This window comes from Mixophyes fleayi, chromosome 8 (assembly GCF_038048845.1).
Source record: "Mixophyes fleayi isolate aMixFle1 chromosome 8, aMixFle1.hap1, whole genome shotgun sequence".
In the NCBI taxonomy this organism is placed as follows: Eukaryota; Metazoa; Chordata; class Amphibia; order Anura; family Limnodynastidae; genus Mixophyes; species Mixophyes fleayi.
The window spans coordinates 142,356,280-142,382,529 of NC_134409.1; the positions used below are offsets into that span (position 1 = coordinate 142,356,280).

The window sequence follows — 26,250 nt, forward strand, 5'->3', positions numbered from 1 at the left end:
AGCTGGTTCTGTGGCAGGGCTGAAACGCAGTGGAAATGTTGTTTTTGCGATAAAGGGACTTTGAAATGAATTGTAATTTATCTGATCACTTTTTATGACATTCTGGAGTATATGCAAATTGCCATCATAAAAACTGAGGCAGCAAACTTTGTGAAAAACAATATTTGTGTCATTCTCAAAACTTTTGTCCATGACTGTATTGGCCAATACATTATCCTCTATTTTTACATGTGTATTTGATAGTTGGCTGCACAGCTAGTGTGTTCAGTGTGTTAGGATTAATATAGTATAACTCAAGAGTTATACTGGAGTTATCGGATACCACGGCTACACTCCAGTGAGTCCTGTTACCCTCCACCACAAGCACCTGCCTCGGACACGCCTTAGTGATCTGCTAGCATTGGTGAGAACATCACTTCTGATTTAATGAACCACTTGTAAACCTTGTCTCTCATTTGAATTCTCAGTATGTCCAATCTGTTTATTTGTATTACTATATTGTTCTACCCACACTATACTAACTGCTTTCCATGTCTATCCACACTGCACCATCTTCCTCTCCTCCCCATTTTCCTAGACCAATATCCTCCCCTACTTCAGCTCACCCTCCTGCCAGTTCGACTGTGTAGCCTCCACCTCCTGCTAAATGTAATGTCCCTTTAGTATACCCCCTCCCTCTAGAATGTAAGCTCTCATGGACAGAGTCCCCTACCCAATGTCTCGCATGTGTCCAGTCTCTCTCCTTGTTTATCTCTGTCATGTCATGCCAATTGTTCAATTAATTGCATCCATGCATTTATTATTTTGCTCTGTACCCATGTACTTGTTATGGCTACGGTTTTCATGTATGTCATATTTGTACTACTATGTCAGGCGCTACGGAATCTGTGGCGCCATAGAAATAAACAATAATAATAGTAGATAAAAGTGTTTAATACAAGAGAAACAAATTCCAAAGTGTAATACACAAAATGAGGAGTAGTAATGATAAAGCATCTGTTCATCCTAACTCGGTAGAAAGGCGCATATCTAAATTATAAATGAGACATCACATATGAATCAACTCCAATCACTTATTCTGATGAAATACTTGATAACATACAATTGTTAAGTGGCTCAATAAAGGTTTGGAACTATAAAAGTCCATTGTAAATCAGTCCAAATGTATGCTACAAACTACATTTTAAGCGGAAAAAAAGTGTTTTTTAAAAAAACAAACAAAACCCTAAAACTGATAAAAAGATTTTTATAATTACGTAAAATCCATCTCTAAGTCCATTGGGGGACACCGGGGACATTGGGGTATAGAGTAAGAACAGGCGATCTGGCATTTAAAAAAAACAAAAAAAAACAACTTTGCTAACTAGCCCTAGGTCCTCCCTCTCTACAGCCCACTTCCTGTTAGCTCGGTTTATGTTTAACCAAGCCCCACAGAGAGAAGACAATAGAGAGAAACAAAACAGGAAAAGTGAAAAAACAACATTTTCTTTAACCAGAGACAACATGTCATACAACATGAGACCCAGAGCGTCAAGGGTGGGCTCCCGGTGTCCCGCAATGGACTAAGAGAAACGGATTTTACGCAAGTATAAAAATCCTATTTTCTCCATCATCCACTCTGGGGGACACTGCTACCATGGGGTTGTCTGAGGGCGCTTGGAGTTGGCACTTAAATAGTTAACTAACTTGCTGCTGACTCCTCCCCTCTGCAACCCCATAGACCTCAGTTATGTTTAAGTGCCCAAGGAGTTGGGCTGTGTTTAGTACTGCTTGGCAGTAATTGCTGTTTAGTTTAGATTTTATTATTTTTTTAGTTCTCATTTTAGTGAGTGTTAGGTGGGGGTAAGTGTTTGTCAACATTTTTCCTCTTACGTCTTTAATGGAACAATGTTTCGGTTTTTTTGTTTAAAAAAAAAAAAAGAAAAGAAAAAAGAAAGATAAAGACGGACAGAGAGCGTAAAGAAGAACTAGAGGAATTTACAAGTACTGCGGGCAGTGACAGCGCTATGCGACTGTCACTGCAGTCCCTACGGATTTGGCGCTGCCACGGGAGAGTGTCGCACTTCGTTTGAGGACTCGACATATTGGGAGATACCAAGTCCAGTGGCCAGGTTAGCCCAACATACGACTCTGCAGGTTCCTGGTGCAGCGGTTCTTCAGGATCCTACGAATCGCAGGTTGGAAGGGTTTCTAAGGAACATCTTCCTTGCGGCCGGCACATCCTTTAAACCCTTGTATGTATCCGTGTGGGAGGCCAGAGCAATGGAGTCTTGGGCCGACCAATTAGCTACAGGACTGCAAGAGTCAGAATTGCTTCCTTTAGCTCTTAACTTAAAGGAAGCTTCTGGCTATCTCCGAGGCGGCCCAGAATGCGCCTTACATTTCTTCTTCGGTGTCTGCTTCTGCAGTGGCAGCTACAATGCTATGGCTTCGTTCCTGGAATCCCGACGGGGAGTCCAACAGGTCCTTGGAGGCTTTGCCTTTTTCAGGGTCGGTTCTCTTCGGTCCTGAATTAGATAACATGATCAGTCAGACTACCAGAGGTAAGAGCTCTTTTCTGCCAGTGAACATTTCTAAGCCTAGGATTCCTCGGTTTGGTTCCTTTCGTGGTAACTCGCCCCAAGGGGGCAGTCTTCAATTAGAGGCAGACCGCTTGCTCTCAGGGAACAATCTCAGAAGGGAAGAGGTTCCTATTCTAAGAGACGTCCATCTAACAAAATTTCAGACAAGTCTCCCACATGAAGGGATTTCTCCTCTCCTTGAACTTGCGGGGGTGGGGGGGTCGTCTTCAGTTATTGAAGGATCAATGGGCAGCGTCCCCACCAGGGGTGTTTGGACCTTGGGAATAATATCCAGAGGTAATTTCATAGACATCATGGGTCCTGCTCCTCAACGTTTCTTCCAGGCTCCATTGCCCCGTGATTTGATCAAGAGAAGGGCGATGCTCCAATCAGTCACTTCCCTTCTTCCCTTCTTTCTGCTGGTGTCATTTGCCAAGTTTCAGACGATCAGAAAGACAGGAGTTTTTACTTAAACCTGTTTTTGGTTCTCAAGCAAGACGGCTCGTTTCAGCCGATTCTGAATCTCAAAAGTCTCAATCTTCATCTTCGGGTAACCAAATTTCGTATGGAATCGGTTCGCTCATTTATAAATGGATTGGAAACCCTGATGTTCATATGTGGGAGGGACATCAGTCTCTGCTTCGTTTCACTGTAGGGCGTTCTCATTTTCAATTTCGGGCTCTTTCCTTCGGCCTTTCCACCGCACCCAGAGTATTTACAAAGATTATGGACGTATGGCAGCAGGCTTACATGCCCAGGGAGTAAATGTAGTTCCATACCTAGGCGATTTACTCATCAAGGCTTTCTTGGGCCTGCTCCTGTCTCAACATCTGGCTCTGTCCCTTCAATTTTTGGAACAGCACGGGTGGATAATCAATTATCCGTAATCTCAACTGGAACCCTGTAGAGTTCCTTATTTACTGTTTCATGAGGATAGAGCGGTACTCAGGACCGTACCTTCTTTTTTGCTAAAGGTGGTTTCAGGTTTCCATATAAACCAGGAGATAGTGGTTGCAGGGAAGGGGTGCCCTCTTCTGGGTCTTCTTCTGTTGGTCTGGACATGGTAGCAGACAACCCCATGGTAGCAGTGTCCCCCAGATGGACTCGGAGAAAGAGATTTAGCAGTAAGTACAAAAATCATCTTTTCTCTGTCCTTTGGCGAACACAGAACATCCGAAAGCCACAATCACAGGTGGGAACTCTCAGAAGAAAAGGCACAAAGCACCTTTCTCCCAAAACTGGCATCCTGGATGCAAACACATTAAACCTATAAAACCGAGTGAATGAGTGCACAGAAAACCACGTGGCCACCTGCTCAGTCGAGGCACCATGCTGTGCCGCCCAGGAAGTAATTACTGACCTCGTAGAGTGCACCTAATGATTATCTCTAACAAGCTGCCGAGGCCCACTCTAAGCCCGACAGGTTACAGCCATAATCCACTGAGCAATAGTCAACTTGGCTGGCCAGCCTCTCTTGTGTGCATCATTGAGGACCAGAAGATCCTCAGTCTTGCGCACATCCCGAATCCTATGTACATATGTACAAAGGCACAAACCATAATGAGATAACGAATAGAAACTTCGTCTTCCGCAGACTGACCAATAGTCAGAGCAGAAATGACAATGTTCTGATTTAAGTGAAATCTAGATACCACTTTTACTGAGGAATGAATGAAGAACTGCCCTATCCTCATGGAAAACAAAAAGAGAAGACTTGCAAGATAAGGCTGCAAGCTCAGAGACTCATCTTACCATAGAGATGGCCCAAAGGAAGCCCATACAGAAATTTCAAATCCACCGAATCCAAGGGTTCAAAAAGCGGATGCTACAAAGCATTCAACACCAAATTTAAATTCCAAGGAGCTACCAGAGGAACATATGGAGGCTGCACATGAAGCAGCCCCTGATTGAAGGTTTACTCATCAAACATCAAAGTGAGCAGGCACCTGACCCTTATGAGAACTAAGTGTCCAGCCCATCCTGCAAGAACATAAGCAACCTGGTCAAATGAAATGTAGTACAATACCTCGTTTTTCACACCAGGCAATATATGTCCTCCAGACCCAATAATATATTTTGGCTGAACCTGGTTTGAGCCCGAAGCATGGTTTGCACCACGCTCTCAGAGAACATCTGTGTACCGGCCAATTCGGCGCCAGAAGGACTGGAACACCCTCTCTCTTTACCTTTTGTTTTTAACACCCTTGGAAGCATGACTACCGGCGGGAAAGATAAAATAAGCGGCACCTCCAAGACATGGACATAGCGTCTACTCAGACAACCAGAGAATCTCTTGCCTGGGAACAAAAGAGGTGGACCTTGTGGTTCAACCAAGAAGGCATAATGTCGACGTCCGGTTGAGCCCACCTGTCTACCAACTGTCGAAACACCTGCAGATGGAGGTACCATTCACCAGGATGCAGAGTCTGCCTCTTGCGAAAATCTGCTTCCCAATGTTCTATCCCTGGAATTAAGATAAAAAATAAAATTAAACTGCAGCCCAAAACAGCCCATTTACTAGGCATTTGAATTAACAGAAAGTGGGGTATGGAGAGGGAGGAGCTAGAGCTAGTTAGCAAAGTTGTTTTTTTTAAAGTGCCAGTTCACCCTGTCCCTACTCTATACCCCAATGTCCCCCAAAGGAAAACAAATCCTTTTATATGAGGTCAATTACTTACTGGTGGAAACCACCCCCAGGAGATAGGGCAGTTCTAGATCATAAAAAGAATCCGTAACCAAGTTCACACATAGTAATGACTGGAGCATAATACGACAAAACAAGAACAAAAAGGAACCACAGTGAAAATATCCAGAAGATTCACCTTAAAAGGTCAACAAGAAACTAACAGGGCACTTGGATGAACATACAACCTGAGACACACCCCAAGAAGTGCAGGACTGTGTCTCCCATTGTCTCTCCAATCTCTTTCTATCAGCCATCTGGGGGACACAGTCTTATTGACCAGATGCCAGAAAGTCGGCCAGCTGGGTGGGAAGGGACACCTCCTGAGAACACAAATGCAAAGACTTCTTCCCAAAACTCACCGTAGTTGAAGCCAAGATAAAACTGTATAAAAGGTGTGCACAGACCATGTTGCTGCTTTTCAAAGCTGCTCAAGGAAAGCTCCATGCCTCCAAGACCAGACAGACCCCACATTCCTAGTAGAAGTGCCATAACCGAACTGGAGCAGGTCAATACACCTACTAAATACCAAACAAGAAATAGACTGGTTGGCGGAGACCATGCCTTTCATCAAGTCCTCATAGAGGACTAGCAGGAAGTCCGAGTGTTGAAGAGACATTTCTGTCACTGCAGAAGTGCAAGTTACATAACACAAATGGATTATAGCACCTTCAGTAATCATTGAATTCTGGCAAAATGGGTTCCTGATTCAACAGCAGACGACCTTCAGAAGGAGAAAAGGTGCGGAGGACTGTATTTATTGCATGTATGATGGTGAAAGGAGTTAATGAGAGAGGACTGCAGCTGAGAATCCCTCTAAGCCCAGGAAATGGCCAGATGGAATGATAACTTTCAGGAAAGAAGAAAAATGTCCCCATAAAGTTTGAAGGTCTCATACCTGATTAAAAGGACTTCTATCTGCACTTTAAGGAAACTTAGTGCTAAGCTTTTATCAATACTTTCTTGTAGAAATAGAGGGCAATGAAGAACCTTTAAAGGGTAAGATGGCCACTGAGGGTAAAGGCACGATCAGATACATGTGTTAAAGAGTCTGTTTTGATACTGGGCGATATCCATTTCATGATCAGAATGAATGCCTCAGTGAACCCTATTCACTGTCAAATTAATGTGAAGGAATGGAGTCCGGGACAGCAGATCTGGGTGGAAGTATAACCACCACTATCAGGTTGATGTATTAAGTGACATAGCCAATCCAGAGCTTCCAGAATCACCTTTATTCCCTTCCTCAGACATTCCATTACACTCTTGGATGCAGAGTGACTTGTAGCAAGAGGGATCCAAGGCGAAAGTCTTATGGGGTCAATGAAACACCAGACCACATGGTATCCTGTCAACATGGCTTGAATCGCCTACCACAATGATTCCATTTTGAGGAGCAGGGGCTTCAGGAAGACGTTCACGACCTCAAGGTCAAAGATTGGCTGAAATGATCCCTCCTTCTTGGGAACAAAGAAGAGATTGGACCCAATCAAGTTGTTCGAAACAGCTAAAAATCACTTTTGCCCAAATCAGGGACTGAATGCAGTCCTGGATCTCTGGGAATGTAGGATATGAAAAAAACGCTGTTCCGTAACGCCAGCGTATATTCATAGAAATAATGGCATGTATTCAGGGATCAGAGGAAGAAACACATCGCCTTAAAGTGATGGAGCCTACAGGGTGTAACCACCTGATATCAGGAAGACTTAGAGGTATCAGTGGACCAGAAGGGCTTCTTTGTGCCCTGACCATCACACATTTCAGAAAAGTGACAAAAGACAGACTCTGGATTCCTCAGTCTTGATTTGCGGGGTGACTTTCTCTTATCCCCAATGTTTACTGTGAAAGGGAGCAACATTAAGGAAAGAACTGACATGTGCATCTTGAATGAATGTATTTATCTCTCAGTTCTCAAGGTATGAGGTACTTGTACGGTTATTTGTTTTTCGCTCCTTTTATTTATAACATTGTTGTGCTTTAGCACACTTCTACATGTCCATGTGAGTACACTAATATCTACTTCTAGCTTTTCTAAATCCGTAAAAAGGAAACAAAATAAATATTGTCCATTGTACCATAAGGCAGCTGTTCATTGTACTAAATGTTAAATATTGTGCATCTAATTACAGGATGACTATACCTAGCCATGCCACTATCTTATCACATTTTCTTGTTTGTCTATATAAAAGATAGATTTATAAATGGCAGTAATAATATTGGCTTCTCTTTGTACCTTTGTGCACATGTCAGAGTCTAGAACGGAGCGTGTAAGAAGACCACTGTGAAGAACTGTGAACACCTCGAGATCCAGCTCTCGGAAGTACGGACGGAAGCTGTTCAGGCTGACAGAGCTTCTGTTACTTTCCTCCTTCTCCTGGTAGAGAACATGAATCACATTATAAGAGTCAATATAGACAATGAGAGGTTACATTGTGGGTTAGCAGAAATTAATCTGAAAACCAATAGAAAGACATCCTCCCAAATCAACAAGTACAAGTGGAAAGATTCCGTGCTAAGTGGTAACTAGATCAGCCAACTGCTGCAATTAAGCCTGTTACATTTGTATACAATGATCCTTATTAGACAGACACCAAGCAATGGTAGTGAGGAATAGGCAGAGGTACAGTAGTTTAACGGTGTCAAATTGGGTGGAATAGACATCATTTAATAACTGACCCTAGTCTGTGTTAGGTAATTTAGACGGTAATCTCCAATGGGGCAGGGACTAATGTGAATTACAAATATTCTCTGTACAGCGCTACGGAATTGGTGGCGTTATATAAATAGATGGTGATGGTCTCATGAAGCTGTTAATAGGATGATTGTTTTACACCGCACCAGGTAGACCAATAATACTCTTGTGTAATATATAATGAATAGTTCTATATCGCCTATAGTAGAGGGTGCACTCACACACAATATGAGGATCAGTTATGGAGGACTCAATACATTGAGTATTTTAATACATATTAATAAAATTTAGGTTTTGATTCTTGACCATTAGAGTGCCTCTATAGACACTTTTTCTCTCTCCTTGTCCTCCATAACTGGTCTCATGAAGCGGTCATGAGGTAGACATACCTTCTCTGGCTGGCTCTTCTGTGTCTCTTGCGGTACGGAGTCCAGCTGCTCCTCATTCTGCAAACTTTCATCAGAGGAGTTTTTAACATCTGCCAACCTTCGTTTTTTGCCTTGGGTATACAAAATGCTGCACTAAGCATTTACTCAAAGAAAACACTGAAAAGTTCACTTCTAACATTTGTGTGTCCCCAGTTGTCTTCACAAGAAACTCAACGCTTGTCATTGGTAAGACACTGAAGCTCATGTATATGGGAAATTCAGTTTCAGAGCCCCAAATACTCCTATGTTCTTGTCTTCGCTAATGTGGATCATTGAGAACCAGTGTTATCTCTACATGTCATGTTGGTGAGGTCTCATGGGCATGATGGAATAGATCACTTTTCAATTAATTTGAATTAATAATTGTAATCAGGTTAGAAGAAAGATTTTCTTTCAACAACACTTTACAACCAAACCAGGGCCCCTTCTAGAGGGAGACTACTTGGGGTCTGTTTACATCTCAGGAACCATAACAATATTTTCTAAGAAGCTTCAAGAAATGCGATCAACAACCAAACAGCCCCCATGTGGGAGTGCTGGACATGCGGAGGAGAGATGAGGAAACAGCCCCCATGTGGGAGTGCTAGACATGCAGAGGAGAGATGAGGAAACAGCCCCCATGTGGGAGTGCTGGACATGCGGAGGAGAGATGAGGAAACAGCCCCCATGTGGGAGTGCTGGACATGCGGAGGAGAGATGAGGAAACAGCCCCCATGTGGGAGTGCTAGACATGCAGAGGAGAGATGAGGAAACAGCCCCCATGTGGGAGTGCTGGACATGCAGAGGAGAGATGAGGAAACAGCCCCCATGTGGGAGTGCTAGACATGCGGAGGAGAGATGAGGAAACAGCCCCCATGTGGGAGTGCTGGACATGCGGAGGAGAGATGAGGAAACAGCCCCCATGTGGGAGTGCTAGACATGCGGAGGAGAGATGAGGAAACAGCCCCCATGTGGGAGTGCTGGACATGCGGAGGGGAGATGAGGAAACAGCCCCCATGTGGGAGTGCTGGACATGCGGAGGAGAGATGAGGAAACAGCCCCCATGTGGGAGTGCTGGACATGCGGAGGAGAGATGAGGAAACAGCCCCCATGTGGGAGTGCTGGACATGCGGAGGAGAGATGAGGAAACAGCGCCCATGTGGGAGTGCTGGACATGCGGAGGAGAGATGAGGAAACAGCCCCCATGTGGGAGTGCTAGACATGCGGAGGAGAGATGAGGAAACAGCCCCCATGTGGGAGTGCTGGACATGCAGAGGAGAGATGAGGAAACAGCCCCCATGTGGGAGTGCTGGACATGCAGAGGAGAGATGAGGAAACAGGCCAAACCCATAGGATCAATGTATCCGTGTCCACAACATGCCCCTATCAGTACCTTTCTTCATCTTCTTGGCTGTGACAGTAGGTACTGTGGTTGGTGCACCTTCTAGTTGCTCGCAGTCAAAATTAGCAGATGGAGGAATATAACCTGGAGATGCTGAATACAGGAAAAGTGGAAAATAAAACTGCATATTAAGGTTCATACATAGATAGCACATCCACACAAAACTGTCCAACATCTCTCTACTCCCTCAAAAGATCCAAATCCTTTATCAATCGACATAGACTATATGACCTACTCCTATTTGTCCAGCCTTTTCCTATTTAATCATAATTTTACCCCATACAGCATCTCAACCCATAAAAGTTACTTTCCGTATCTTATGTATCCTTGGCAAACTTTTAGTAAATTTCCTGCCAAATGACTAGTTTAAAAAAGACTGAGGATCACGAAAGCTTCTATTCTCCAGGAATATGCTGTCTGTAAGTTTCTCAGTAGATATACCATCTACAAAACTAGAATACATATGGTGTAGCACAAACATGGTGACGGTCTTATGTAAGAAACCATTGTCAATTTTGCATTGCTGAGCTGCAAAGTGTTACAGTCCCTCCTCAAAGACACCCAAAGCTGCTTTACCAGCTGAGCTGGTCCCCACGTCCGTACAGTCGCTCCTATGTCCCTCTAGATCCTGCTCCTGTGCATGTTCCTCAGGAGCCCCATCCAGTTCTAAGCAGACTGGACTAAAACACCTGTAGGTTCACCTCTCTGGTTTTCTCCAATTGTAGCCTTACTCACATGACTCATATATAGTCACATATAGACCCGTGTTACATACAGTTCTCCTCCCTCTAATACACAGTAATGTGCTATATGTGATAGTGCTGGGCTCCTCTATACTGTCCTGTCACATATAGACCTGTGTTACATACAGCTCTCCTCCCTCTAATACACAGTAATGTGCTATATGTGATAGTGCTGGGCTCCTCTATACTGTCCTGTCACATATAGACCTGTGTTACATACAGCTCTCCTGCCTCTAATACACAGTAATGTGCTATATGTGATAGTGCTGGGCTCCTCTATACTGTCCTGTCACATATAGAACTGTGTTACATACAGCTCTCCTGCCTCTAATACACAGTAATGTGCTATATGTGATAGTGCTGGGCTCCTCTATACTGTCCTGTCACATATAGACCTGTGTTACATACAGCTCTCCTCCCTCTAATACACAGTAATGTGCTATATGTGATAGTGCTGGGCTCCTCTATACTGTCCTGTCACATATAGACCTGTGTTACATACAGCTCTCCTCCCTCTAATACACAGTAATGTGTTATATGTGATAGTGCTGGGCTCCTCTATACTGTCCTGTCACATATAGACCTGTGTTACATACAGCTCTCCTCCCTCTAATACACAGTAATGTGCTATATGTGATAGTGCTGGGCTCCTCTATACTGTCCTGTCACATATAGACCTGTGTTACATACAGCTCTCCTCCCTCTAATACACAGTAATGTGTTATATGTGATAGTGCTGGGCTCCTCTATACTGTCCTGTCACATATAGACCTGTGTTACATACAGCTCTCCTGCCTCTAATACACAGTAATGTGCTATATGTGATAGTGCTGGGCTCCTCTATACTGTCCTGTCACATATAGAACTGTGTTACATACAGCTCTCCTGCCTCTAATACACAGTAATGTGCTATATGTGATAGTGCTGGGCTCCTCTATACTGTCCTGTCACATATAGACCTGTGTTACATACAGCTCTCCTCCCTCTAATACACAGTAATGTGCTATATGTGATAGTGCTGGGCTCCTCTATACTGTCCTGTCACATATAGACCTGTGTTACATACAGCTCTCCTCCCTCTAATACACAGTAATGTGTTATATGTGATAGTGCTGGGCTCCTCTATACTGTCCTGTCACATATAGACCTGTGTTACATACAGCTCTCCTCCCTCTAATACACAGTAATGTGCTATATGTGATAGTGCTGGGCTCCTCTATACTGTCCTGTCACATATAGACCTGTGTTACATACAGCTCTCCTCCCTCTAATACACAGTAATGTGTTATATGTGATAGTGCTGGGCTCCTCTATACTGTCCTGTCACATATAGACCTGTGTTACATACAGCTCTCCTCCCTCTAATACACAGTAATGTGTTATATGTGATAGTGCTGGGCTCCTCTATACTGTCCTGTCACATATAGACCTGTGTTACATACAGCTCTCCTCCCTCTAATACACAGTAATGTGCTATATGTGATAGTGCTGGGCTCCTCTATACTGTCCTGTCACATATAGACCCGTGTTACATACAGCTCTCCTCCCTCTAATACACAGTAATGTGTTATATGTGATAGTGCTGGGCTCCTCTATACTGTACCATCATGACATGGACATGCAGAGTGATAGCAGTTACTGTAAACACTGGATTGGTGCGATAGAAATGAAGGGAGAACTCCACCTGTCAGACATTTCTCCAGGACGGACTGCAGCCAGGTGATGTTCTGTAGCCGAGTCAGCACTTTCCCCTTCATGTCAGCACTTGTCTGCTTACAGAACGCATTGACAATCTGTATGAGACAGGTTAGAGTCACTGGTGGTGATACAGCTTATACTTTAGGGCTCCTGTGCTCTAATAAACACATTTACCTCTCTGAACCAGTTAAGAGCCAGGAAGAGGAGAGAGCAGAGGAACTCCCGTTCTTGTTTGGACAGAGAATCCACTTTCTCTATTACATCCAGGTCTGTCAGGTACAAGGGGCAGCCTGAAGGGAAAAATGGACAGTTCATTCTGAATTATATTAATATGTTTCACTAGTACATAAAAACTGTATAATAATCCAGATATTACATCAGAAAACAGTTTTTCCACATTGCAGTACATAAGTAAATTGGAGATGTAGATAAACATTAAAATATAATAGGCAGTGCTGACGACCCAATCCCCAAGGGCTTACAATCTAATAAATTATTTTAAAAAATGTTTTTGTCACATTATGTTTATGTCACAGTAATAATAATAAAAGTAATAATAACAGTTCACAACCTTGAGCTCTGTCTAGTCCTCACTTAGGCCTTTTTATAAATCTAATATCGTGTCAAATGACCCACAACAGATTATTTATTCAGCAAAAAATAAACTAACGTGAAGAAGCCACGTGTGAACAAACAGCATTTTTATACTTGCCTTAAATCCATTTCTCTAATTCCTGCTATCTTGGGGCATGAAGGGCATTTGCTGGAGAAAGCACTTAGTGTGAATCCTCCTCCCAGTCTATTCCTCTCTGCACACGGACAATCGGTTTTTTTTCTAATCCTTTAATTGATACTTTCTATCACATAGGATAGAATATAAAGGTTATTCCACAAGGAACAAAACAGTGAGCCAGAGCAAAAAAAAGGGGTGAGAACGCAGTGCCCCCCAAATGGAATCAAAGAAACAGTTTTAACGTATAAAAACCCTGTTTTCTCTCTCATACAATTTGGGGGACACTGCTACCTTGAATATGTTGCAAAGCTGACCCTAGGGGAAGGTACGCTCAGACAGTTGTACGCAGAACCATCCATCCAAATATAGCGACCTTTGGAGGCACATAAATTAAGAGGGTAATACTTTGTCGGAGGACCAGGTAGCCACTGACAACTGCTTAGCCAAGGCTCCATGCTATGCCGTCCCGGCAATTCACCAATCTGGTAGAGTGGGCCGTGATATATTTTCCGGAACCGGCTTCGCAGATTTGATATAATCCTCTTGAATCACAGCCCTAATCCATCTAACAATGGTCTGTGTTGTCGCTGGACAGACTCTTTAATGAGCACTGTAAATTAACAAGACGACTATCACCTGTACACAAAGTTCTACCAATATAGTCCTTTGAGGCACTGACCACGTTTAATGAATGAAAAATCTCTGCACTTCCCTAAAGACATAATTTATCTTAGAAGAGGAATTATTAGATCTTCAGGTGAAACTTTGACACTAAGTGGGCTGAAAGGATGGTTTTGAAACAAAGGTGACCTGTAAGACAGACGCCAATTCCGAAACTCTATTTGCTAAGTATATAGCCAGAAGGAATGACAACTTCCAGGCAAAGCCTCTAATGCCGACAGATTCTAATGCCTGAAATGATGAAAGCTGCAGAAGAGTTGACCAAATTTAAGTCCCGAGAAGCCATCAGCGGGCCATAAGGCGGTTTAACCAAGCAGGACTAAATGTGGGAAGGTCTGGATATCAGGCAGGAGAGACAATTTCTTCTGAAAGTAAACTGACAGGGCGGATATCTGGACCTTGAGAGAAGCAAGTCTCAAGCCACTGTCAAGATCATTCTGTAAAGGAAAAGCAAACAGCAAGTTAAAAAAGGAGGTCTGGAACCCTATCTTTCACACTATGCAATTTAAGTTTTCCAAACCTTGTGTTAATTGTTCACGGAGACTGGTTTTCTGGTTTTCAAACCATTATCTGAAGGTGAAGGTATATGCATACTTTATAACCAATGAGCTCCACCATGAACTTGTCCACCCGAAGCAGAGTGTTTAGGGAATTTAGGTTCAAGATGGGTCAAAATTTCACATTCGTGATACCTCTTACCCACATGTTCAAAGTGGATCTGATCCACTGGTTCCGAAAGACCAAGAGATGGGCTCCAACCACAGGTATTGCTGGGTGGGGAGGAAGCCCATCAGTTTCTCAGATAGGTTAGCTGACCAAGCCTATTTGCTATTTTAGTGACCGCCACGTGGGAAATATGGACTGGCCCTTTAAAGAGGATCCTCTCATTTTCTGTGAAAACCAAAATAACAGCAATTTCTGGCCCTTGGATCTGTGAGCATATAAAGAAGTTCTTTCCACAAGTGGTCTGAGTAATGTAAGGACATTGCCCTCAAAGGCACAGACTCAAGTCCTTTTTGGACTCTGCTCAACAACTAAGACCAAAATTCTGGACTGGATAAGGCAAGCGTCAAGGAGAGCCTCATCCAAACACTTGGATGTTTCTCTTACATGATCTACCGTGTGACATAGCCCATGTAGCTATAACTTTGTCCCGGGTTATTCTCACAAACAATAGAATTCGCCCCCAAGTGTCTTGAATGGCTGTGATATCGTGCAGGGGATGGAGCGCATAACTGCGGCTATAAGATCCGGTCAGTGCAAGGATGCATTGCCAGATTATAGAGTCTAATTGATTTGCGTCTCACATACCTGTTCCTGCTTCTCTGTATAAGTGATCGCTGCCTATATACTGAACCGGCTACCTGTTGTAACCACCGCTTGCAAACTAATGAACATTGACAAACTACCATGAGTGCATGCAGGTGTTATACTTACATAGTGACCTGGAATCAGTAGGCCACTCCACTGCCAAGTGAATTTCTCTTACTGACTTCTGATCCTGTTATTCTTGAAAGCGGTTCCTGTCTGCCTCTCTTCTGATGTTCACGGTTTGCACAGTTGTATTCCCAGCGCTATACTCTGGAGGTGGATATTCCTCATTCTTATGGGTCAGAATATCACTGCTAACCCAGAGTTCCATGTGTCTGATGATACATATATAATATTGATACTGTGTTCACATTGCAACAAGTTTCCAGTGATAATATGCTGGCTATTATCCGTGTAGGAGAGTGGAGAATGCATATTATATAATTCAAGTATATAAATGTCGGTGAGTCACTCACTGTCCCAGGCTGTATGTGTCCCGGCCGTCTCCATGACGACCAGGACGTCACTTCTGGCTCCGGCGGGAAGCTAGCTGTCATAATCGCCACACGTTCCAGCGGAAAGGACAACTGGGCAAGCACAGGGACAAATAAATTAATTAGCAGCCTCCTGAGGCTGATTTCCCCAGCAGCGTTTCTGGCTCCTCATTGGTCCACCTATGTATTTAAGGCAGAGAGGGTTTAGCCTTCCTGCCGGTTTTAGAGCGTTCAGTGTTTGCTGACCTGCTGTTTTGTCTCATGACTTTGATTGACCTCCTGTTGTGACTTTTGCTTGTACTTTGGACCTTGTCTGTTTGCCTATTGCCCTGACCTTTGCCTGAATACTGGATTCCGCTTGTGGCCCTGACCTCTGCTTGAATTCTGAATTTGCTCGCTTGCTGCCAGCCCTGATCCCTTGGCTTTACCCTGAGTACTCTGTCCGCTACGGACCCCTGACCCCGGACGGCCACTGAACACCGACTCCAGTCTGGGCTACCGCCTCTGGTTCCATCTGTGCTACGGCCACCATAGATGAGCTTTTACTACACTGAGCTTAAGTCCTGGGGGCATCCAAGTACCTGTGAGCACATAAAGCTCTACGGGAAAGGCGGCTGCTAAAGATGAAGACCCCAATACTACCCATTCTAAAAGCTCATCTTGGTGGTCGTTAGCCCGAACAATAAAGTCTATGAAAATATAGGTTGATAAAAAATACATATGTAAAATATAAATTAGTCTACTAGGACTGTTCACTGCACAAATACACACAATGTAATGTGAGCCTGTTATTAATTATAAGTGATGGAGTACACCCCCCACATGTATTGATGAGTGCTACGCTAAGATATTTGTTACCTGTGAAATTCTACAGGATCAGCAATTCCTGGAGACGTAACTGGATTAAATGGCTCAATATGACTAGGACTTTACTATATCAGACTGTGAGATCACCTACATTTCAAATGTATGAATTACACAGGCTGAGATTTAGGAGCCAAGTCTGCATAGTAACATGTACCTTTTATAGGCTACAAAATAGCATCACACTGTAAGTAGAACCATTATATAGGGACAAGTGGTGTCCAGTGTCTGAACCATGGACATAACAACAGCAGTCACCAGTGGAACAATGAGAACTATTATGAATGGGCTGATGAACAGACTAATGCCACGGCTTTGTGATGCACTAATTTTACTAGAACAATTAACTTCAGCAAATGTCATATTTTTTTATGCTGTAACTTTATTGATCGCACATAACAATATACACTGTCTTTTATAGATTGTCACATTCACCTAGACAAACATATAGAGAAATGGAAGAATAAGCGAGATAACAGCAGAATAACAGTGTGAATTACCTAATAATGCATCGATCTCATCCAAGTTACCGTCATACTCGTCCTCTATGCAGAGTCGCAGTAACCGGAAGAATGGAGACAGGCAGAGAGAAGACACCAGGCTGTGGAGAAGAGTCTCAATTACTTCACCAAATAGTACAGTGTTTAATGAAGCCTAATTAACAATAAACATACAGACGAAATTCACCCTCTTTCATGTATAACAGATTAATAATGCAGATTTCTAGGTGTCTTGTTTTTTTTTTATAGATTCCATACTATTCTTTTAAACAGTAAAGAGAATTTATATGATATAGAACTATTTGAAGTATTTGACTCCACAAAGCTGTTTAGAGAAACAACTAGAAATCTGCACTATTAATCTATTATACATGAAATAAGGGACATTGAGCCAAGGGACACGAGTGCCTACGACTTGGGGGTGGGAAGAGGCGGGTGACCGTTGGCTATGCACAGTAAGGGCGTCCCAACGCAGATGTGGCCAATTCAACTCATGGGTTTTCGCGCATGTTACATCTAGTGTCAGATGAATCACTTGCACCTATTATAGGACAGGTATAAGTGATGACTACCATGGCATAACCTTGCATTAAAAACTACATGTATGTGTGCCACTAGCTAGCACAGAACATGAGTATGCAAGGCAGAGACTATAAACTGCAGTGTATGTACAGTACGCATTAAAGGCATCTTGATTTATAAATTTAATGTAAGAAAGTTAAATATATATATATATATATATTATTTGAAATCCTTATGATTATACTGTTAAAAATTGTTCATTTATTTTAGAATGTAAATTTTGTGTGTGCTGATGTGACCTTGTGCATATACCGCAGTCTGTTCTGTCTACGTACGGCGAGCGATGTTTAGGCAGAGGGGACATATACCCAGGTTCACATTCATCTTGATACGTTTAGATGTCATTAGTCAGAACTACGCACAAGTTCCTTTGTGCTCTTTTTTAAAACGTAAGTTATGTGTAAGTTGCATCAGAACATGAATCAGACCTATGATGATTTCAAAACCTTTGTACAACACAATGGAGAACATGTTTAAATAAAGTAGTTCTAATACATTTATTGCAGCTTTTTCAATTTTAATACATATTAGTTACAATACATTTTTTGCACATTTTTGCACTATATTTTTCATTAAAGTGCAGTTATTTCAGTAATTCATATCTTCTATTTCCACACATAGTACATGTTTTCCTCAGAGAATTGTGATGTAAAGAGTGGAGCAAGCTGTAAAATGCAGCCGGTTCCTGAACAGTATTGTGAGCTATGGAAAGAATTTGCAAATAGTCAAATACAAGAAAACAAATAATACTCACTTTAAATAAATCATCATCATCATCAGCTATTTATATAGCGCCACTGATTCCGCAGCGTTGTACAGAGAACTCACATCAGTCCCTGCTCTATAGGAGCTTACAGTCTAAGTTAATTAATACATAGACAGAGAGAGAATAGGGTCAATTTGATAGCAGCCAATAAACCTACTAGAGCACCTGGGGGAAACCCACAAATACGGGGAGAACATACAAACTCCACAGAGATTAGTCTATAGAGTGTAAGCTGTGAGCAGGGTTCTCTTACCTCTCTGTATGTATTACCCAGTATTGTCTGATTAATGTTTGTTCCCAATTGTAAAGCGCTACGAAATCTGCTGGTGCTATATAAATAAATGTGGATGATGATGATTAGTCCATGGTTAGGAAGTGACTTATGACCACAGAAGTGCTAACCACTAAGCCACCGTGCAGCCCTATATAAATATCATATAATTTGATTATATTTACTAGAGGAGTGGACATCGCATCCTCAGAGACAGAGAGGTCTGTTGTCAGGGGGGCATCTGCCCCCTGGGCCAGACCCATAGTGGGTTACTTTGGGCTGGGTCAATGGGCCACCTGCATTTCTTTCCTTTAAATTAGGCTGCTGAGTCGAAACTCCCCCCCCCCCCCCTAGGCTAAAATTTGCCAGCCCTCCCTTGTCTGCTGTGTGTTTTGGTGAAATTGAGACTTGATGATCACAGCAAAAAGTAATAACCATTACTCTCTTCTAATTCTCCTGGATCTCGCTGCTGCATTTGACACTGTTGACCACTCTCTCCTCATAAAAACTCTACAATACCTATATCTGCAAGACACTGTCCTATCCTGCTTCTCATCCTACCTATCTAATCGCTCTTTCAGTGTTAATTTCTCTGGATCCACCTCTGCTCCGCTTCATTTATCAGTTGGAGACCACAAGGCTCAGTCCTAGGTCCTCTGCTATTCTCTATCTACACCACTTCTCTTGGAAAACTAATAAGTTCCTTTGGATTTCAGTATCATCTCTATGCGGATGATACACAAATCTATCTATCCTCTCCTGATCTCTCACCATCTGTGTTGTCTCGCGTTACTGACTGTCTTTCTGCCGTTTCATCTTGGATGTCTTCTCGCCAGCTCAAACTCAATCTCTGAATTAATAATATTCCTACCCAAGAACAGAAGCTTCCTGCCTGACATTTCTATTTCTGTTGATAACATGACCATAAATCCCACCCCGCAAGCTCGTTGCCTAGGTGTAATCCTTGACTCACAACTGTCGTTTATTCCCCACATCAACTCTATATCTAAATCATGTTACATACAGTCAAGTTCATAAATATTGGGACATCGACACAATTCTCATATTTTGGGCTCTATACACCACCACAATGGATCTGAAATGAAACTAACAAGATGTGCTTTAACTGCAGACTTTCAGCTTTAAGTTGAGGGAATTTACATCCAAATCAGGTGAACGGTGTAGGAATTACAACGGTTCCTATATGTGCCTCCCACTTTTTAAGGGACCAAAAGTAATGGGACAAACTAAACAATCCTACATCAAACTTTCACTTTTTAATACTTTGTAGCAAATCCTTTGCAGTCAATTACAGCCTGAAGTCTGGAAGGCATAGACATCACCAGACGCTGGGTTTCATCCCTGGTGATGCTCTGCCAGGCCTCTACTGCAAATGTCTTCAGTTCCTGCTTGTTCTTGGGGCATTTTCCCTTCAGTTTTGTCTTCATCAAGTGAAATGCAGCTCAATCGGATTCGGGTCAGGTGATTGACTTGGCCATTGCCTAACATTCCACTTGTTAGCCTTAAAAACTCTTTGGTTGCTTTTGCAGTATGCTTCGGGTCATTGTCCATCTGCACTGTGAAGCGCCGTCCAATGAGTTCTAAAGCATTTGTCTGAATATGAGCAGATATTATTGCCTGAAACACTTCAGAATTCATCCTGCTGCTTTTGTCAGCAGTCACATCATCAATATATACAAGGGAACCAGTTCCATTGGCAGCCATACATGCCCACGCCATGACACTACCACCACCGTGCTTCACTGATGAGGTGGTATGTTTTGGATCATGAGCAGTTCCTTTCCGTCTCCAAACTCTTCTCTTCCCATCACTCTGGTACAAGTTGGTCTTTGTCTCATCTGTCCATAGGATGTTGTTCCAGAACTGTAATGGCTTTTTTAGATGTTGTTTGCCAAACTCTAATCTGGTCTTCCTGTTTTTGTGGCTCACCAATGGTTTACATCTTGTGGTGAACCCTCTATATTCACTCTTGTGAAGTCTTCTCTTGATTGTTGACTTTGACACATATACACCTACCTCCTGGAGAGTGTTCTTGACTTGGCCAACTGCTGTGAAGGGGTTTTTCTTCACCAGGGAAAAAATTATTCTGTCATCCACCACAGTTGTTTTCCGTGGTCTTCCGGGTCTTTTGGTGTTGCTGAGCTCTCCGGTGCGTTCTTTCTTTTTAAGAATGTTCCAAACAGTTGATTTGGTCACACCTAATGTTTTTGCTATCTCTCTGATGGGTTTGTTTTGATTTTTCAGCCTAATGATGACTTGCTTCACTGATAGTGACAACTCTTTGGATCTCATATTAAGAGTCGACAGCAACAGATTCCAAATGCAAATGTCACACCTAGAATCAACTCCAGACCTTTTACCTGCTTAATTGATGATGAAATAATGAGGGAATAGTCCACACATGTCCATGAAATAGGTTTTGTGTCGATTGTCCCATTACTTTTGGTCCCTTAAAAAGTGTGCGGCACATATAGAAACCGTTGTAATTCCTACACCGTTCACCTGATTTGGATGTAAATATCCTCAAATTAAAGCTTAAAGTCTGCAGTTAAAGCACATCTTGTTTGTTTCATTTCAAATCCATTGTGGTGGTGTATAGAGCCCAAAATATGAGAATTGTGTCGATGTCCCAATATTTATGAACTTTACTGTACATCTAAAGAACATTTCCAGAATACGCACATATCTGACACAAGACACTGCAAAAACATTAATTCATGCACTCAACATCTCCCGCATCGACTATTGCAATTCCCTCCTTACTGGTCTTTCCAAAATCAGACTTGAACCCCTACAATCTATTTTGCATGCAGCGGCTAGATTGATTTTCTTGCAAACCATTCTTCCTCTGCTGAGCCACTCTGTCAGTCTCTATATTGGTTGCCTGTATTTCAACAAATCCAATATAAAATTCTTCTACTAACATACAAGGCCGTCAACAAAATTGCACCGACATACATCTCCTCACTTGTCTCACAATATCTTCCTACTCGACACCTCCGTTCTGCACAAGATCTACGTCTCTATTGCACTCTCATCACATCCTCCCATTCCCGGGTACAAGACTTTTTTCGAGGTGCACCCACTTTGTGGAATTCCCTCCCTCGCACAGTAAGACTTTCCTCTAGTCTACACACCTTCAAGCGTTCTCTGAAAACCCACCTCTTTAGACAAGCTTATAATATTCCTCAACCAGCATCTTAATCTCCCTAGGTTACCATATTACCACCCTCTACACAAGACAACAACCCTCTGACCAACATTGCTGTCCGACTGATCACACAGCCCACTGAATACATTTACCTTTGCATTCCAGCTGGTCCAATGCACAATATGATGTAGCACATGCCCCCGTGTTTCAAACTGGCATTGTCCCATAGATTGTAAGCTTGCGAGCAGGTTTCTCTCTGTCTGTATGTATTACCCATTCTTGTCTTATAAATGTTTGTTCCCAATTGTAAAGCGCTACGGAATTTGCTGGCACTATATAAATAAATGTTGATGATGATGATGACTTGTCCCACTTTGAGTTAAGCTTGGTACACACTACACAAAATTTCTCCTGATATATCATCGTTCATGATTGTAGCCATCAGCAGCTGATTCATGTGTAGACACTGTACATGTTTTACAAGATTTACCTTCAGATCTGTGATCTTCATCTGTCATAACCATCAGCTGAAAATATCATATCTTTGAGATCTGCCTACACTGCCGGTCGTGACTACTTACAAACTTCCACAGCCTGACATTGTTCCATCATTTATAGTCCAGTTATACAATGAAATAAAAACATGCAAAATGCTTAGGTCTGATAAAACATGATCGTGGGCAGACAGACTAATGCAATATCGCATCTAACCGTCATTTATCGTGTGATTTGCATGATAATTGGGGGGGGGGGGGGGGGGGGGGGAGTGGAGAACCTTTAGTGTATACCTAGCTTTAGACCTGGAATGTCCTTGAATGAAACTGCAAATATTTGGAAAATTTACAGGCAAGAAGAAACTCTTCCCACACGTCGACTGGCTAATGTCCTTATCCAGGTCTGGTCCGAATAAGGCATCACCAGAGAGAGGCAAAAACTCAAGAGTCTACTTGGACTCTAAATCCGCCTCCAATGCTTTGAGCCGGAAAGTTCAGCAAGCCGAAACCACCGAAAGCACAATTCTAGCCCCAATAAGATCAGCATAAAAATCTTATATCCCAAATATTCAGAACCTTTTGGATATGTTTGGTGAAGATTACCAGTTCGGACCTAGGCCTCTCTGACTGCAAACCCTCTAGAAATTGCTCTGACCACTTTTCTACAACATTGTTGCTGAAATAGGTCATAGGGAAGCACCTACCACTACATAAATAGACCTAAGAGTGGCCTCTATTTTCCTTTCTGTACCAAGAGCTGCAGCATTCAGGATAGGAATAGTGGTGGTCTTAAAACGAGCATTAGGGGCATCCACCTTCAGAGAATAGTCCCATTTATCAGTATCCACCTTAAGTAAAGGGGAAAGGGTCAGCAATCTGCAGATAACCAAACACTTACGGTCTATGTCACACGGATCAAAGACTACAAGTGTAGGGACGAGGGAAATAAAACCAAATGTTTTATTGTCATCTAAAATAGCGCGTTGTCAGACTCAGCTAACTTCTCGTTGTGCCTTTCATACCGTCCGCACTCAATCATTCACCCCCATTCAGTTTCGTAGAGCCCTTGTCAAGGCACTCAATGCCTGACTCCTCAGCTAGCTCCCCGGGGAGGAATACTCAGTCAGATCCGCCCCTGAAGAGTTCTCCAGAATCCTCTCTAAGGAAGAGGAACTTTAACTAGCCCCTGTACTGATGTAGCCAGCACTCGAGTCCAAGCAGTCTCGTCTAGTGGTGTCGTTGAGGAACCCGGATGACCCCTGAGCCGTGTGCATTCAGAAGAGCTCAGAAATAGTCTGCGCCAGGCTGGTTCTGTCAGATCACTGGCGGAAAAGAACGCAGCCATACACAACAGACAGCTTTGCATGCTGCACACAAGGCGTCTCTGATTGTCCCCTGGGAAACCTAGACTGACATTTACACAAGTATAAAAAAACAAAACGCCTGCTCTGTTTTTCTCGAGCTGGGATACAGCAGAGCCAGGGCAAGAGCTCTAAACTGTGTGTCTGTTTTGGTGGGCTTCAGTCAGTGTACTAAGGTCCTACAAGGAGGAGCTATTCTCCCATGAACCCCCCCAGGGCCCATCATGATTGGCAACTGCATTGAGACAGTCCCCATATTGCCATCCGATGTCTAATGCGGGGCTGCCAGTTCAGGGCTGCCCCCTGCCTATCATGGAATCGCTAGGTACTACGTTCCCTAGACTGACTGTATCTTATCTACCTACCCTACTCCAGAGCCGTGAAGGAGACACTTACCAAGTTACTGCTGCACCCGGAGGTGCGGTGTTAGAGTGTGGTCTCTGGTCACTGCCTGCGATGGTTGTGGTAGGAGATCCCACATCGCAAATGGGAGGAGGCATCGGGGACGGATCCTGCTGGCAGACAGCCCATAAAGGAGGCTCTATATCCCCATGGTTTCATTGTTCCCCAATTAGACGAATAAGAAATATATATTATTTTATAAATAAAATGAATCGCTTTTGAGAGGAAATTAAAATAATGTTTCACGCTATATTTGCTTGAAATCCCCCTTGCACTTTTCTGTATTGAACCATGTCTCTCCAGTATTATATACTTGCTTATTGATCATTTCTGCTTTTGTGGCAATTTATGATTGGAACTCACCGTCCTTCCCTGCTTGCTGGTGCAGCACCTTTATTAGCGGTGTCATGTGACAGAAGTGGGAGGAGATTGATGACTACCGCACTCTGGCTCTCATCCTCTTCAAGATTATACACGGCTTTTACAGGGAAGAAGTGGTTGCTGTAGAGAGAACACACAACATCGTTATAACCACTGTGTGCGACACACATGGCGCAAGGCGCAGAACATTATTTCACAGAAAACAAACACACTCTTTACACTTCCTATTGTAAAACAAGTGCAAGGTGCGTCATAAAGGTGCCACATTTCATGTTTATATAGAATTACCTGTGTTTATGTTTCAATATATGTCCCTAATGACTCACAGTGTAAGAGTGACATGAACCCTATACAAACCCTTCCACTGCTTGGTCAAGATCCACCACATAGTCCTCCTGAAAATCATCCACCACGGCCTTTCTCACGTATTCCTGCACCAGATAAAAGATTAATTAACAGATTATAAAGAAATGTTAAATGACAAAGGTGAAACCCAGTCCTGAATCCCCCTAACAGAGAGTCCTGAAAAACATAAGGGTGTGACGTGCTTGACATGAGGCTACGTGGGAGGGGGCAATCCTAGTTATTCCTAGAAAGGTCACCAAGCCCACACCCGCTTGGAGGCTGACCATGCAGGTCTTCTGTTCTGGTGACCTCCACGAGGGGCAAAGAACTGGCCCCTAAAAGAGGATCCTCTTGTCTTGCCTGAAAACTGAAAGAAATAAAATCTTGGGCCCTTGGGTTTGGGAACACTCACTGGAAGGATCTTATGCCTCCAGTGGCCTGAGTAATAATTTTGTCTCCTTACAAAAGAGAAGATTTCCCTCAAAAGGGAGAGATTCAGGATTCATCTTTGGCTTAGATCCTGGGAAGCTGATATAGAGTCTGAGTGTGTGCCTCGCAGGAACTACTGACTGTAAGCATGTGATGCAACGGAAGTCGCTCCCTAACACCAGTTCCTGTTCACCGATTTCCGCATTAATGACTAGGTAAACCCTCTGGGAGTCATCCCACGGAGGGTGTGGCTAGGGGTGACAGTGTAAGGGCTGGTATCAGTGCCTTTAAACCCTGCTCCATCCTCAGCAGTACTAGTGCTTGGAAACACCACTGCTGAAGGAAAGAAAATAAATGAAATAAAACAAAGGACTGCTGCTTCCTGGAGCAACATAGTGGAAAAAGCACCTGCTCCATGCACATTTGCATAAAAACTGAGTTCTCATTAAAGATGGGGTATTGAAGGGCAGGAGCTTCAGAACTCTGAAGAGATTCAAAGTATGTTCCTACTTCAGCACGAGTACTTTATACCCCAAATCAGCAGTGTACCCTAAATAGCAGAAATAGGAATCTATCCAGTGACAAGACTGAATATTGTGATAACTGCACTGACCGTACCATTACTTGTGGGTCCAAGTTTCTCTTCTGTACCAGATCTGCCAGCTCATCATAATAAAATGCAGCGGATTCCGATGACTGCTGACAGCAAGTACGGGCCAATTCCAGGAGAGATGTGACCTGTGTATAGCCAGAAATACAAACAAGCGCTTAATGCCTTTATACCCAACTCATGATACGGTGTCTGGGTGTGCAAATTATAACCAAATGCCATGGGAGGAATGACTCAGTTTTGCTGTGTAATATCCACACATGGGCATTGCTTAGCTGGCTGACAATGTGATGTATGGCTAATGATGTGACAGCGCACTACGTTCTGAGATCCATTGTGTGCCGAACCACTCAGCCCAAATCAAACCAGTGCAGAAAGGACGTACTCACTTGGCGGAAGACGTTTGCACCCGGCGCTTGCTTCTCTGAATTGTGTGCTTCTAACTTTCTCCTAGAGAAACACAGCAAATATGTGAACTAAATGCAATAATCTGAGAGTAAAGAAATATACAGATTGTTGTTTGAGAGGTTTATATTTTATAAGTTATACTAGAGAATATTTGAAAACTTAACCTCAAAAATATTTATTATGTACTTAATACGGCTAACAATTTGGCTTGTCAGGCTTCACAACATTAACCGTTACTGAATGAGCTACATCAGATAAGA

General features: G+C 43.0%; 1 protein-coding gene across 1 annotated transcript in view; it reads right to left on the reverse strand.

Annotated features, from left to right (window-relative positions):
* Positions 1-26,250, reverse strand: part of FANCD2 (FA complementation group D2) — a 104,958-nt gene that overhangs the window by 32,561 nt on the left and 46,147 nt on the right. Inside the window, exons 20-29 of the mRNA XM_075183928.1 lie at positions 25,972-26,032; positions 25,591-25,710; positions 24,556-24,629; positions 24,181-24,318; positions 16,770-16,870; positions 12,361-12,476; positions 12,173-12,281; positions 9,737-9,838; positions 8,326-8,435; positions 7,478-7,618 (exon numbers count right to left, since the gene is read on the reverse strand). Coding sequence (XP_075040029.1) covers positions 7,478-7,618; positions 8,326-8,435; positions 9,737-9,838; positions 12,173-12,281; positions 12,361-12,476; positions 16,770-16,870; positions 24,181-24,318; positions 24,556-24,629; positions 25,591-25,710; positions 25,972-26,032 — 1,072 coding nt within the window. The remainder of the gene's footprint in view (positions 1-7,477; positions 7,619-8,325; positions 8,436-9,736; positions 9,839-12,172; positions 12,282-12,360; positions 12,477-16,769; positions 16,871-24,180; positions 24,319-24,555; positions 24,630-25,590; positions 25,711-25,971; positions 26,033-26,250) is intronic.